The 15123-nt window shown below is 40.6% G+C and overlaps 3 protein-coding genes across 3 annotated transcripts in view; 2 read left to right on the top strand and 1 right to left on the bottom strand.

Annotated features, from left to right (window-relative positions):
• Positions 1 to 15123, bottom strand: part of LOC126369978 (maestro heat-like repeat-containing protein family member 1) — a 103570-nt gene that overhangs the window by 18418 nt on the left and 70029 nt on the right. The gene's annotated exons all lie outside the window — the stretch shown is intronic.
• LOC126370953 (uncharacterized) lies at positions 4317 to 9168 on the top strand. The gene is made up of 5 exons (XM_050016104.1): positions 4317 to 4473; positions 5636 to 5782; positions 6325 to 6546; positions 7790 to 7926; positions 8907 to 9168. The coding sequence occupies exons 1-5, from the start codon at positions 4357 to 4359 to the stop codon at positions 8983 to 8985; spliced, it is 702 nt and encodes a 233-aa protein (XP_049872061.1). The 5' UTR covers positions 4317 to 4356; the 3' UTR covers positions 8986 to 9168.
• Positions 9617 to 12412, top strand: LOC126370963 (uncharacterized). The gene is made up of 4 exons (XM_050016132.1): positions 9617 to 9996; positions 11244 to 11341; positions 11926 to 12058; positions 12174 to 12412. The coding sequence occupies exons 1-4, from the start codon at positions 9724 to 9726 to the stop codon at positions 12363 to 12365; spliced, it is 696 nt and encodes a 231-aa protein (XP_049872089.1). The 5' UTR covers positions 9617 to 9723; the 3' UTR covers positions 12366 to 12412.

The following is a 15123-nucleotide window of genomic DNA, read 5'->3' as shown; positions in this document are numbered from 1 at the left end:
ATCCATACTTTTGCAAAGGAAATTTCTACTTGATATCAACTCAGAATCATGGCCTCAACCACCCCTCAAAGTTTTCGTTACGATGTCCCTAACACCCTGTATACGTCCCACTGCTGGGCACAGGCCTCCCCTCAATCAACCGGAGGGGGTACGGAGCATACTCCACCACGCTGCTCCAATGCGGGCACAAATCCTGGAAACCACGTGATATCAATTGTCTATCTACTTAAGACGAATTCAGATTCTTGTAGAGACACTCACTTCGACGTAAATCACGTAAGAGCGCAACATCAAGTTACGGGGAACTTATATAGAGCTGGCGAGCTGTGGCTGTATATACTATACACCTCTGCCTACCCTTTGAGGGATACAAGCGTGATGCTATATTTTTATTTTCTTACCGCAAGTAATTTCCTAGGAAAAGCTAATAGACGAAGACCGCTCACTCGCGCAGCGCACTCGCCGTCGCTCGTCCATCCCGCCGCAAGTCAAAGTAGACGACATTGACCCAGAGATGCGCAGTATCATCATGAACGAGACTTATACCACCACTAGCGCCCGCGCATATGCAGGACAGACAGAGACGACAGATGGCGTCAAGGCGCCTTGCCGTGATCACCCCGCGCCTGCTAATTCTGTAACTTGTGTTTTTGCTCATTTATTTTTATAAGTAGTTTGTTAGTAAAAGTATGGAACTGAAAATAATTAAAATAACACGAGCGCCCGAGGTCTGTCTATGTAGAATGACATGTAGGGCCTTATCCTCTGTACATAAACTGCCGATATACGTCCCACTGCTGGGCACAGGCCTCTCCTCAATCAACCGGAGGGGGTATGGAGCATACATCACCACGCTGCTCCACTGCGGGTTGGTAGAGGTGTTTTTACGGCTAATAGCCAACGGCTTAACATGCCCTCCGCACGGAATCATCTTACTTTTTCGGACAATCAGGTGATTCAAGCCTGAAAAGTCCTTACCAAACAAAGGACAGTCTCACAAAGTGATTTCGACAATGTCCCCATCGGGAATCGAACCCGGACCTCCAGGTCGTGAGCCCAACGCTCTAACCACTAGACCACGGAGGCTGTTATCCTCTGTATCCCCAGGTATTCCTGCCGCTAATGCAGCCGAGCTACGTGTCTCCGGAGTGGCGGCGAGAGACGGTTACCTGGGACAAACTGCAAACACGACCATACATAGACACTGAGAAGGAATTTTGGCACAAATTCCATCTTTACAAACCGTAAGTAATTTTACCCTATATTATTTTACGAAAAGAAGAAAAGAAAGGGGCGGAAAGAAAGAGGGAAGCCACTGCTCTAGTTTTCCCTAAAAAAGTAGCATGGAGAATGCTACACCGACAAGAGTGGCTCTTAAGGTGCTGATAGACTTGAGCATTCACTTGTAACAGAACATCGAGCATTCGCCGTTTTTATATTCGTCGAACTGAACAACGAGCCGAGCCAAGCATAGAGCCAAACATTGCTATGAACGTTTTCCATGAGCAAGAATGGTCGATAGAATGCTCGCTAAAATGTTCTCGTATTTTTCATTACAAGTGAATACTCAAGTTTATCAGCACCTTTAAATTAGTGCGTGTGTGTGTGTATTATTTACGAACTCTTCCAGGACACTTCTAAAACAAAACATCGTTCGAAATACATTAAAACGACCGCTACGGGCTGCGTGGTCCAGTAGTTGAACGTTGGATTCACGATCCGGAATTCCGGGTTCGAATCCCGGAGGGGACATACTGTGGTCCCTAGTTTGGTTATTGGTAAGGATATTATTACAGGCTGATCACCGGATTGTCCGAAAGTAAAATGGTTACTACTTATTACCGATGTATCTAAATACATCGTAGTCGTTACATGAGTCACGTCAGGGGCCTTTGGCGTGCCTTTGGCGGCTCAATAATAACCCTGACACCAGGGTTGTTGAGGTTGGTCATCTAACTCACTACTCACATGATAGAAGAAGATTCTGACTCTCTAACGTAACCTAACCTGTGATACGTTGGGCGGAGAGAACCACAAATATATTGCTGCAAATATATTGCTTGTAAGTATCTACGTTTGTATAGAAAACACGCACGGTCTAACACACAGAAAATGCATCCAAGCGCGTTCATGCGGATGCATTTTCTGTGTGTTAGACCGTGCATGTTTTCTATACAAACGGAGATCTTACAAGCAATATATTTGCAGCAATCTATTTGTAGCTCTCTCCGCCCAACGTGCCAAACTGCCCCGCATGAGAAAACACGCACGGTCTAACACACAGAAAATGCATCCAAGCGCGTTCATGCGGATGCATTTTCTGTGTGTGAGACCGTGCGTGTTTTCTATACAAACGGAGATACTTACAAGCAACGGAAGAACACGTATACACGCGCTACGCTGCATCATGCGGAGCAGTGTGAGAATCGCCTAATTTATTGTTCATTGTTGTGACTATCTTGTAATATTTGCAGGTCCATATGTGCTGCCTGTGAACAATCAAGAGAAGTGACGAAACTTAGGAAAATGGGAGTCCTGCTGTAAAAAAAAGCTCAGGGGTATAGATATTCCCAATAGGTAGTTAGGTCTGTCAGGGATCTTACTGGCCCAGATTCCTGCCGACACCTCCTAATTTTCGTCATTTTCTTATCTGCCGAAAAGGAAAGGGACGGATGATTGTCAAAAAGTTAATTTTAAAACGAATGAATAACCCGGGCTATTTTCTTATCTGCCGAAAAGGAAAGGGACGGATGATTGCCAAAAAGTTAATTTTAAAACAAATGAATAACCCGGGCTAATTAAATAGGCATCTCGCTGGTATGCAATCCGTTTGACGTGCTGTCTACTTAACTCTGTTAAAATTGATAAGTATGTTCCATACGTTCCATAAATTTTATGCCTGTCGATTACCCGTCCTTTTCTTTTTCAACGGATAAGATAATGACAGGTATAAATAAAAATAAAATTAGATGGCGTCTGTAGAAATTAGCACCATTGTAAACTTACAAATAACAATATTAGTACTTACTTCTGTTGTGGTGAACCATAAGATAAAGTAATTAAGGTAATAGTTTCTAATGTAATTACGTAAAGGTTTAGATTACTTAGTACTACAATACGAGTAAATTATAGGAAATACACGTTAAATAAGAATTTATAGTCGTTTTTTTTTTTCGTTAAAGCCGTGGTAGCCCAGTTGGGTTTTCCCTTCGCGGGTTGGAAGGTCAGACAGGCAGTCGCTTCTGTAAAAGACCGGACCTGTCAAATCTTCAGGTTAGGTAAGCGAAATACGGGATAATGCTAGGGGTGAGTTTTTTTATTGTTCCTATTAAAAATGAAGACCCGTTCGACCGCTTGCCTAACCTAGACATGGCTGGTACTTCCTTCTGCCTGTTACCATAGAATAAGGAAAAATACTACGTATAGAACGGCAACTCTCCGCTCCCCACCAGCGTCTGAGCTACTTTAGACTTCAACTTTATGGGTGTAAGTATGGCAACCGGTCGTCATAGAGAAGAGACAACCATTACTGCCAATGTCAAGTACAGGAAGCACATTTCTCCATAGGGAATGTCCATATAATGAGTCCAAAGATATTGAATCGTATGGTGTCAGACGTCACACACACAGAAGCGCGTGTACGATATTGTCAATGTGTAGTGTCTGTGTAAAACGAGGTTGTTTGTATGAAGTGTCCGGGGTGTGCTGTTACCAAAGAATACACATACTTAAGTATATCATGGAAGGGACAATACATAATATTTAGTACCTACAAACATTGTACGTGAATATTTATAGAGCGCGTACCTAAGCGCGAAATTCCAGGATCAGGTATAATACGGCTAAAAGTCACCGCAGACATTAGTATCATAGTATATCAGCGTTTCTGAGAAAAGGTCTTGACAGACAGACGGACGGACGAGAAAGTGATCCTATAAGGGTTCCGTTTTTCCTTTTGGGTTTGGTACCCTATAAAGTAGGCAGGATAGGCATCCTGCTCGGGATGGAACCCGGGACCTCTGGATCGTGAGCCCAACGCTCAACCACTGGACCGCGGAGGCCTCTAATAAGTATAACCTCAGTTCAGTCAATACCATAGATTAGAAAATCTATGGACAATATTCTCCATTATGGCATACGACATAGAGGTTTACTGTCACTAAGTTTATCAATCGTGGATTTCGAATTACTTTACTAAAGTCAGGCTGTATGGTCCTCAGATCTTTGCCTGCCTTAAAGGCGAATTTAAACAACAACAACAATTTGTTTATCAACAACGATCAACAATAATCAGTTATTTTTTTGTGATCTAAGTTTATTTTATTAATTTTGTAAAAAAGTTATTATTTATATAACATGGCTGACCCTGCGAAGCAAATAAGGTTTGAGAGTATGTTGTTCAATTATGAAACTACTGGTCGAACTGATTTCCGAGATGGAGAGATCACTACTCCTGTGAAGACACTTTACAAGGTATAATATACATTACGATGGGGAACTTTCCAGGCTACGCTCCCCAAAAAAATATATAGATGGTGCTGTATAACTTTAACGGAATAATTTATAACCTATTTTCTCATTGCTCGGGTACATAATTATTCAAAAATATAACCTTACTTCTGGACAATCAGGTGATTAGCCTGCAATGTCCTTACCATAGGGATCACAAAGTGATTAGTCCCCACCGGGATTCGAACCCGGGGCCCCGGGAACCCGGGTAAGATGATCCGTGCTTCCCAGGCCCATATAAAATTGCCCAGGTCAATATAAAATTTTGGGAGGGTATTTTTAGCCGGGAAGCCGCTGGATGCGGGCAGCGCAGGACCGATCGTCGTGGAGATCCTTGGGGGAGGCCTATGCCCAGCAGTGGGCGTCATACGGCTGATGATGATGATTTTTAATTTTCTGCCTAAAATTGACGTGGGTTTCATAAACTTTATGCCTGTCGTTTGCCCGTCCCTTTCCTTTTCGGCGGATAAGAAAATGGCAGATATAACTTAAAATAAAATTATATGGTGTGTACTGGAATGACCACCATTGACAACATAAAATAGCAGACAGCTTAGTGTCAGCAAGTTTGAAGTCGTGTTTGGATCATAGAAGATTTGTAAGTACCCGGTTAATGGCGATAGGCTCGCGTTCTATTACATGGCGTACAGAGTGTTAGTGGCGTATCGTACCGAATACTAAGGGGGATGATTCAGATCATTATTCTGAGTTGATATCAAGTGGAATTTCCTGAAAATTTTAGCGCTTTTTTGAATTTTAATTATTCCTACCCCTTCGAAAAGCCTCCGTGGTCTAGTGGTTAGAGCGTTAGGCTCACGATCTGGAGGTCCGGGTTCGATTCCCGATGGGGACATTGACGAAATCACTTTGTGATGTCTGAAAAAGTAAGATGATTCCGTGCTTCGGAGGGCACGTTAAACAGTTGGTCCCGGCTATTAGCCGTAATAACACCTCCACCAACCCGCAATGGAGCAGCGGCAGCGTGGTGGAATATGCTCCATACCCACTCCAGCTGATTAAGGGGAGGCCTGTGCCCAGCAGTGAGACGTATGTAGGCTGTTTATATCTATGTCTACCCCTTCGATGATTTGACCCTTAAATATTCTATTTTGATACTGATTTGAAGCCAAAACCGAAGCGTATCCGGGGCGACTACGACATGGTGAAGTATATCCAGTCGGTAACACAATGGCGCCAGCGTCCGCCATTCAGCCTCTTCATCAAACCACGGGGCATTGTTCAGACCAACCCGAGGAATGTTCAGCAGAAATATGTAAGTTTAAGAATTTTGAATTATACAGGGTATCAGTGACATCGTAACGAAATGTTGAGGGATGATTCAAACCATGATTCTGAGTTGATATCAAGTGGAATTTTCCGTCTCAAAAGTATGGAACGGAAAATAATTAAAAAAAAACACTAAAATCTTCATGAATTTTCCGACAGGAAACTTGATATCAACTGCGAATCATGGTCTGAATCATCCGCTTCGGTATTTGTTACGATGTCACTAACATCCTATCTACTTGTATGTTCTTGTACAGGGTCCAAGTTACATCGTAACAATTACTGAGGGGGATGATTCTGCTCATTATTCTGAGTTAATATCAAGTAGAATTTTCCGTCACAAAATTCATGTATTTTTGTGTATTTATAAATTAAGTGTTTTCCATTCCATACTTTTACGATATCAGGTACATACCCGATTATTTCAAGACGATTTGAAATTCCGGCCAAGTAGTTAATGATTCCATTGCGAAAAACCTACAATACTCACGTCAAAAAATAATTAAAAAAAAACAATAATGGTTGCAGGAAAAGCCACTAGACCTGGAACGCGAGGAAGTTCAAAAAAGCAGACCGAGGCAGGTGATGACCCCAGCTGTGAGCATGGACGACATCGAAGACCCCAAGCTGAGGGACATCCTCGTCAAAGACATGTACACCAGTGACATGACAGCTAAGATGAGGGAGGCAGTCGCGCCATACCTCAATGTGAAGGCTCCATATCCTGAACACCCAGCCAGGGCTGATCCGGTTTGTATTGATTATTTAAACACTGTTGGGAATTCTGAAGGTAGTTACAGTTAGGGTCGAAAAACGACCTCACTATCTTTTTTACCAGTTATTAATTATTTCACACAATATCGTAGCCTTATAAAAAATATTTACATAAAGTATTTTCATTATAATAAGAAAAAAATGCAAAATAAAAATACTTTGAACATTGTAGCTTAGAACGAAAACCACGCAAGCATCTTTTTGAAAAACCTTGAAACTAGTTTCAATCCAGGTATAAAAATGTGGTATCAATTTTCACCCGGACTTAAATTAATTGAAAGAAATCGAAGTTATTTTTAGGAAAATGTTAGGGTAGTATTTTTGCTGAATCCTTTACTCACCATCTAATTTTATTTTAAGTTATACCTGTCATTTTCTTATCCGCTGAAAAAGATAGGGACGGATAATCGACAGGTATAAAAATTATGGAACACACGTAAATTTTAGGCAGAAATTTAAAAAACCCTTCCAATGTTTTATATTGGCTAATAACCTGACAGAAGCTGTATATGAGCGAGATGCCTACTTTATTCGCCGGGGTTATTCATTCATTTTAAAATTAACAGTTGTCAGTTCATTAACAGTTTATACAGTTGTCAATCATTCGTTCCTTTCCTTTTCAGCGAATAAGAAAATGAGAGGTATAACTTAAAATATAATTAAATGGTGTATACTGGAATCAGCACCATTAAATAAACTAATCTCAGCTTCGAGACTGCCCTCAAGATCATGTCAACATGACAGTTCTTATGTATAAAAACAGGGACTTGAGCATGATCTTGAGGGCAGTCTCAGCTGAGATTAGTTTAGTACAGTCATGAGCAATATAATGTACCCACTTTAGGACTCTGTCGCGCTAACATATTTGACATTTAGTGAGACTTACAGTTCAATTTGTCAAAAAAGTTAATGTGACATGGTACCAAAGTGTATACATATTAATGCTCGTGACCTTACCGTAAATAGCACCCTAAATCACATGCTGTAGAGTGTGATTTTCCAAATAAGCGCTTACGTGTGCGCGACGATACAGGGGCAGTGTGGGTATCTAATCGGTAACGAGCTCAGCAGTCCAGTGGGTCAGCGTTAGGCTCACGATCCGGAGATCTTGGGTTCAAATCCCGGTGGGGAATCACAAAAATCACTCTGTTATCATACACCAGGGTTGCTGAGGTCGGTTATTGACGTCAGGTACTCAAAATCTCCGTTGACCTTGCAGGTGTCATTGGCCAAGTGGCACCCACCATACGTGTCGAAGGACTGGCTGATGGACTCGATAACGTGGGACCTCCGTCAGCTGCGAAGCTTCGTAGCTCCAACCAGGGAGTTCTGGTTGTGTCCAGAGCATACGCCACAGTAAGTTATTACGTCTAGAACCTTCTAGAAAATCTGATGGTCAGTCAGCTAGAATCCGTCCGGCAACATGGAGCGGGGAGTTGTCATGTTTTAAGGTTCCGAACCTCAAAAGGAAAAAAGGAACCCTTGTAAAAACACTTTGTTGTCCGTTTATATTCCCGCCGGCAGTTGTTAAACTAATCGCGAGCTATTTCGATGTATGGACGTAGTATTATTCCTCACTCTATGGTATGGAGACAATAGTCAACGGGAAAGTCAAAGCCTCGAACCTGTAAGATCTATTGATCACTCCAATTTCATCAGTCATCCCGTGATCATGGCACTTGCAACAGTGTTATCGAAAATATCTTAATCTTGATTTTTACCGCAGTCAAAACCCGGTATTATGTGTTCTAATGACGGTACCTTGGTAGTTAAAAAAGGTTGTAGTGGGTTAATAACGCCTGTTTCTGCCAGCCGACTTCTATGGAAGTGACAGAGATGTGTTAATTCCGTTGTTAGACCACAAACTCTCTCCAGTGGCTCCAAGTAGCTGTGATGCGTGCAGCGGCCACACCCTGGCAAACCGTGTCGGCGCACGGGCTAAACCTGGATGAGGGGCTTGCTACTTCGGTGGGCAAGTTTCGTATGCGTTTCCCTCGCGCAAAGCGCATAAAGTCTGTTTCGGTGAGAAAGGCAGCCCAGTGCAGATATGCAAAAGGGCTTGGCTGACTTGGCGACTCAGCAAGGCAAGGTGGATGGCCTAGGGCGACGATAAAGGGCAAATAGTTATCGTCGGCCAGACACATCATCTGACCTCTCCTTCAGTCGTATCGGTTTTCCGTTCCACTGATGCAAGGAGCGCGAACGTCTCCGCACCTTAATATATCCTGCGTACCTGACCGCTTCAATAATCGATCGAGTTAAAAAAGGACAGAATCATGTTGTTTGACTTATCTTTCAATCGGTTCTTACTTGGTTTAATGTTTTTCGTTTGACAGCTGCTCTGTTTGCGAACAAGAAGCAGTGCGCACGCGCCAGAGAGAAATGATGCTACAGCTCATACAAAAGAAACGTTAACAAAGTTCGTGCAAGAATCAACGACAACACGGAAGGCTTGACAAGAGCTGCGGTTTCGAATCTTGAGTCGGTATCTTTCGATCTATTTAGGTAGCGTTTGTGATTTTTATTTTTTTTACGTATAAACCATTGCTAAAAGGTCGGTGGGTTAGTATAATAATAATATTATTAATACACTACTTACTTAGTATTTTAAGATTTTTGTTATTATTTATCACTAACTCTTTATGTTATTAATTCCTTTATATAACATATTTTAATACATTATAATTAAAATAGAGCTTTGTTATGTCTGAAGTTTTCATTCTTAGTAAGTACTTGTGATTTGAAAAATTGCCCATCTAGTGAGGTCCCCCTATTACATGGAACTTAAACATAATCTGCGGAGGTCCTTGTTGCTCTATGGTTGTTAACTACTTACACAAAACTTGACATTACTCCATAGATATAAGTAGGTAGAGATTTATTGATTTTTCTGTTTCTGTCAAATTTTTGTTTTGACTTTTTCTTACACTTTTTAGACCATTTTATCTTATTTTATTTCGTATCTCAGCGTTTATTTCCTATTAATTTTAAGAATTTTTGGACAGGAATTTATTTAGGAAGATTTTATTTTAATGCTTTTTATTTTATAGTTTATTGAATCTACTTTCTTACTAATTTATTTTGTATTGAATTTTATTATTTTCGAATCGTATTTTAATATTTGTTGTACGTAAATTATTTATTTATTATAAAATGGATGTAAACTCAGATAGGGAAAAGCGTTTATCTGAAATGCTGTTTTACAACGAAACCAGAACTAAAAATGATTTTCGGGGTTGGGAAATTCGGCCTAAAATTGTAACACAGTTCATTGAGAAACCAAGAAAACGATCGAAGGCTGCAGAATATCGGCCTCAGAATCATGTGGAAACTATGGAGTCTGTAAGGAAGGCGGTTCCATTCCATATGTTCATCAAGTACGACCCAATTCTTCGCCGTGACCCCAAGGCAAAGCAGGAACCTTATGTAAGTAACAAAAATACATAATAACATAACGTACCATCACGCCTGTATCCCCGAAGGGGTAGGCAGAGGTGTAAATTAATACACCTACTTCTCGCCAGCTATGTTCAATGGCTATGAGTTTATTCAGTTTTAAAGATTCACGCACTTTTATTAAACATTTATGAACCTATTTTTTTTTTGACTTAGAGGACATCTCGTCCCTGTCTTAAACTGGGCCCAGGGGCGAGTTTGCCTTCTTCTAATGTGATAATGGGTAACTGGGCCCACTATAATTCAGTTGTTGGGATGATTACACCATCGATTATTTTCTAGGGGTTTCTTGGGCCGTACGTGATGCTGTCTCGAACAATGGGAAATAAGACACAAGTATAGGTAGGTACAGTAATGAGCAATATAATGTACCCACTTTAGGACTCTGTCGCACTAACATATTTGACATTTAGTGAGACTTACTGTTCAATTTGTCAAAAAAGATAATGTGACATGGTACCAAAGTGTATACATATTAATGCTCGTGACCGTACATTTGTTATACTGAACCAAGTGCAGTTTTCACTAACACAGTTGGCTCGACTATTATAGACGGCGATACGGCTCCTCCGTTCGCGTTGGTCTAACAGAAAGCTCGGTGAGGCGTGGGTACTTAAATCATGTTGTGACCTCTGACTCCCCTATTGGGATAGTTGTTAGCTTATGTTATGTTGATTTATAAGCATCACACCTAAGTATCCTCGAAGGACAAAGGTGTATAGTAATACTTCCCACTCTTAAGTTCAATGACTACATTTAGTCACTTTTAAAGGTTCACGCACTTTATATTAATTATTCATTAACTAGCGACCCGCCTCGGCTTCGCTCGGGTGCAATGCTGAGGAAAAAATGAAATCATTAACGACATCACATTAAAAACCTCAAAAATAACAGTATTTCTCCACTATTTAATGGATGTTATTATACATATAAACCTTCCTCTTAAATCACTCTATCTATTAAAAAAAACCGCATCAAAATCCGTTGCGTAGTTTTAAAGATTTTAGCATACATAGGGATATAGGGACAGAAAAAGCGACTTTGTTTTGTACTATGTAGTGATATAATTTTTTTTTAGTTTTGTTTTATTTAACATATAATCACGTATAGATACGTTGAAAATAGTTGACTATGTATATTGAGTTTAGAAGAAAGAGTAAGAGGTCTAAACCATCATAACAAGCTATTTTTACGCTTCCATATATCTCTTTTCTCAGGAGAAGATAGTACATAAGGAAAGATCCAAAATTCAGAAGAACAGAAGACAGTGTGTCATGACTCCTGCTGTTAGCCTGGATTCTTTAAAGAATGACAAGTGAGAACCAACTAGAAGTACACCTTATATACAAGTTTTCGTTATAATGTCACTAACACCCATACGTATTTGTACGGGGTGTAAGTGACATCGTAACGTTTACTGAGGGGGATGATTCAGCTCATTCAACTTATTACATAAGTACATACATAACATACGTACATAAACGGCCTATATACGTCCCACTACTGGGCACAGGCCTCCCCTCAATCAACCGGAGGGGGTATGGAGCATACTCCACCACGCTTCTCCAATGATGGTTGGAGGAGGTGTTTTTACGGTTAATAGCCTGGACCAACGGCTTAACGTGCCCTCCACACGGAATCATCTTACTTTTTCGGACAATCAGGTGATTCAAGCCTGAAAAGTCCTTACCAAACAAAGACAGTCTCGCAAAGTGATTTCGACAATGTCCCCATCGGGAATCGAACCCGGACCTCCAGATCGTGAGCCTAACGCTCTAACCACTAGACCACGGAGTCTGTTCTGAGTTAATATCAAGTGGAATGTTCCAGTAAAGTATACAGGATACTTGATTACTACTAAATGTACCTAAGTATTAACTCTTTTCAATAATTTCCCAGTCAGTACCAGTTGCTTGTGAACGACATGTACACGTCGACGACCCAGAAGGCTCTCAAGGAGACTGCTGCGGCCACCGTCTCCAGAAATCCCTGCAAGGCTCCCTTCCCTGGGACCTACGCTCACTGCAAACCGGTAGAGAACCAAAGAATCATAACCACACCCCGGATACTTCTTATCTATTTTATGAGTCAACGTCCCACTTCAGTCAATCAGCGTAGTGACCTGACCTGATCTTGTGTTTCCTTAGATCGACCTTCAACTCCACCGGCCGCAGGTGGTGCCACCTGAGTGGCGAAGAGAGACTATCACCTGGGACAGCAAACAGCAACGAGGTCACACCGACGCCACTGAGGAATTCTGGCTCAACAGAACGCCCCAGAAGGGACCTCAACATTATAGACCACACTTGTGTTCACAGAGCAATGATGTTTTACAATAGAAGTATAGCAATACCAATTTTTGCCCGTATACCAATTTTTAGCTTTCAACCTTGAAATTGCGGAATGTTCCATACAAACTTTCACCCCTCATCTTAGGTAAGTGGGGGGTTAGAAAGAGACAAAAAGTAGCCTATGTCACTCTCAATTCCTTCAAGTATTTCCACTTAAAAAATCACGTCAATTCGTTGCTTCATTTTGCCGTCAAAGATGAACAAACAAACACACACACACGCACGCACACGCACAATTTCACATCTATACTTATAATAAATCTGTGGAGAGGTCAATTCTGTACATTAAATATTTTTTCAAAATAACTGTCAGGGGGTGATAAGTGATCGATACTGATGCCAAAAATGCAATCAGTAAAATTTTTGTCTGTCTGTCTGTCTGTCTGTCTGTCTGTCTGTCTGTCTGTCTGTATGTTCCTTATAGAAACAAAAACTACTGGACGGATTTTAATGAAACTTGGTACAATTATTCTTCACACTCCTGGACAGGCTATAGTATACATTTCATCACGCTGCAATCAATAGGAGCAGAGTAGTGAAGGGAAATCCTTTTGTATGAAAAATCTAAACCACTCAAGTTAGACGTTTGAAATTTGGCATGCAGGTACCTTAGATACCGTAAAGGTGCACTAAGAAAGGAATTCCCGAAATTCCTACGGGAACGGGAATTAGCGGGAAAATCATTTTGTATGAAAAATCTAAACCACTCAAGTTAGACGTTTGAAATTTGGCATGCAGGTACCTTAGATACCGTAGAGGTGCACTAAGAAAGGAATTCCCGAAATTCCCACGGGAACGGGAATTAGCGGGAAAATCCTTTTGTATGACAAATCTAAACCACTCAAGTTAGACGTTTGAAATTTGGCATGCAGATACCTTAGATACCGTAGAGGTGCACTAAGAAAGGAATTCCCGAAATTCCCACGAGAACGGGAATTAGCGGGAAAATCCTTTTGTATGAAAAATCTAAACCACTCAAGTTAGACATTTGAAATTTGTCATGCAGATACCTTAGGTACCGTAGAGGTGCATTAAGAAAGGAATTCCCGAAATTCTCACGAGAACGGGAATTAGCGGTAAAATCCTTTTGTATGAAAAATCTAAACTACTCAAGTTAGATGTTTGAAATTTGTCATACAGGTACCTTAAATACCATAGAGGTGTACTAAGAAAGGAATTCCCGAAATTCCCACGGGAACGGGAATTAGCGGGAAAATCCTGTTGTATGAAAAATCTAAACCACTCAAGTTAGACGTTTGAAATTTGGCATGCAGGTACCATAGGTACCGTAGAGGTGCACTAAGAAAGGAATTCCCAAAATTCTCACGGGAACGGGAATTAGCGGGAAAATCCTTTTGTATGAAAAATCTAAACCACTCAAGTTAGACGTTTGAAATTTAGCATGCAGATACCTTAGGTACCGTAGAGGTGCACTAAGAAAGGAATTCTCACGAGAACGGGAATTAGCGGAAAAATCCTTTTGTATGAAAAATCTAAACCACTCAAGTTAGACGTTTGAAATTTGTCATGCAGGTACCTTAGGTACCGTGGAGGTGCACTAAGAAAGGAATTCCCGAAATTCCCACGGGAATGGGAATTAACGGGAAAATCCTTTTGTATGAAAAATCTAAACCATTCAAGTTAGACGTTTGAAATTTAGCATGCAGGTACTTTAGTAAACTTAAAGCTTAGTTGCAACAGGATATTACAAAATTCCCACGGGATCGGTAGTTAGCGGGAAAAAACATTTGTATGAAAAAATCAAATCTAAATAAAAGGAGAAACTGATTGACTCAGTGACTGACATATCAACGCATAGCCTGAACGGCTAAACGTAGGCATTTGAAATTTGGAAGGGACATAGCTTAAGTACCGTAGAGGTGCACTAAGAAAGGAATTCCCGAAATTCCCACGGGAACGGAAATTAGCGGGAAAATCCTTTTGTATGAAAAATCTAAACCGCTTAAGTTAGATGCTTGAAATTTGGCATGCAGGTACCTTAGTTAACTTAAAGCTTAGTTGCAACAGGATATTGCAAAATTCCCACGGAAACGGGAGTTAGCGGGAAAAAAAATTTGTATGAAAAAATCGAAACCGCGTAAGATAGATGTTTTCAATTCAATTCAATTAAATTATTTATTGCATTCCATGTAGTACAATGGGGTGTTACATAGGCATAGGAACTAAAACATGGACCCTGTAGGGCACAGCAACATTGAAGGGAAGAGAGGAAGTGTGTATTAAAATTAAAACTCAATGAACAATCAATTAAAAAAAAATCTATTCAATCAATTGATTCAATCTAGCATGCATGCATACCTTAGTAAATATAAAGTTTATTTTTGGCTGTATTTTGAAAAATGGGAGTTATTGGGAAAAAAATTGTATGAAAAAATCTAAACTGCATAAGTTAGATGCTTGAAATTTGATATGCACCACACACACAAAGATCTCTCTCTTATATAACACACCACGCGGACGAAGTCGCGGGCAAAAGCTAGTTTATAATATTAGTCTAGATAATAAATCCGCATTACCGACCGCTACTCTAACAGCCGGCGAACAAACTTGAAGAGCATCAGACATTGAAACTGAAATACACTTGGCCTAGGCCCTAGTTATTGCTTACGCCTATTTCCCACCGGGGTAAGCAGAGACTGATGCTGATTCCACTATACATCATCTAATTTTATTTAGTTTTAGGCACAAATCTAAAAGGGGTTCTGCCTAAAATTGACATGTGTTC

This window comes from Pectinophora gossypiella, chromosome 1, assembly GCF_024362695.1.
Source record: "Pectinophora gossypiella chromosome 1, ilPecGoss1.1, whole genome shotgun sequence".
NCBI lineage: Eukaryota > Metazoa > Arthropoda > Insecta > Lepidoptera > Gelechiidae > Pectinophora > Pectinophora gossypiella.
This window is presented reverse-complemented; position numbering and strand designations above follow the sequence as displayed.

Excerpts from the sequence above, each read along its gene's own strand:
- LOC126370963 (XM_050016132.1), top strand. The coding sequence starts at position 9,724 with ATGGATGTAAACTCAGATAGGGAAAAGCGTTTATCTGAAATGCTGTTT. Across the intron at positions 9,997-11,243 it reads AGGCAAAGCAGGAACCTTAT|GAGAAGATAGTACATAAGGA; the intron begins GTAAGTAACAAA and ends CTCTTTTCTCAG. Across the intron at positions 11,342-11,925 it reads GATTCTTTAAAGAATGACAA|TCAGTACCAGTTGCTTGTGA; the intron begins GTGAGAACCAAC and ends ATAATTTCCCAG.
- LOC126370953 (XM_050016104.1), top strand. The coding sequence starts at position 4,357 with ATGGCTGACCCTGCGAAGCAAATAAGGTTTGAGAGTATGTTGTTCAAT. Across the intron at positions 4,474-5,635 it reads CTGTGAAGACACTTTACAAG|CCAAAACCGAAGCGTATCCG; the intron begins GTATAATATACA and ends ACTGATTTGAAG. Across the intron at positions 6,547-7,789 it reads ACCCAGCCAGGGCTGATCCG|GTGTCATTGGCCAAGTGGCA; the intron begins GTTTGTATTGAT and ends TTGACCTTGCAG.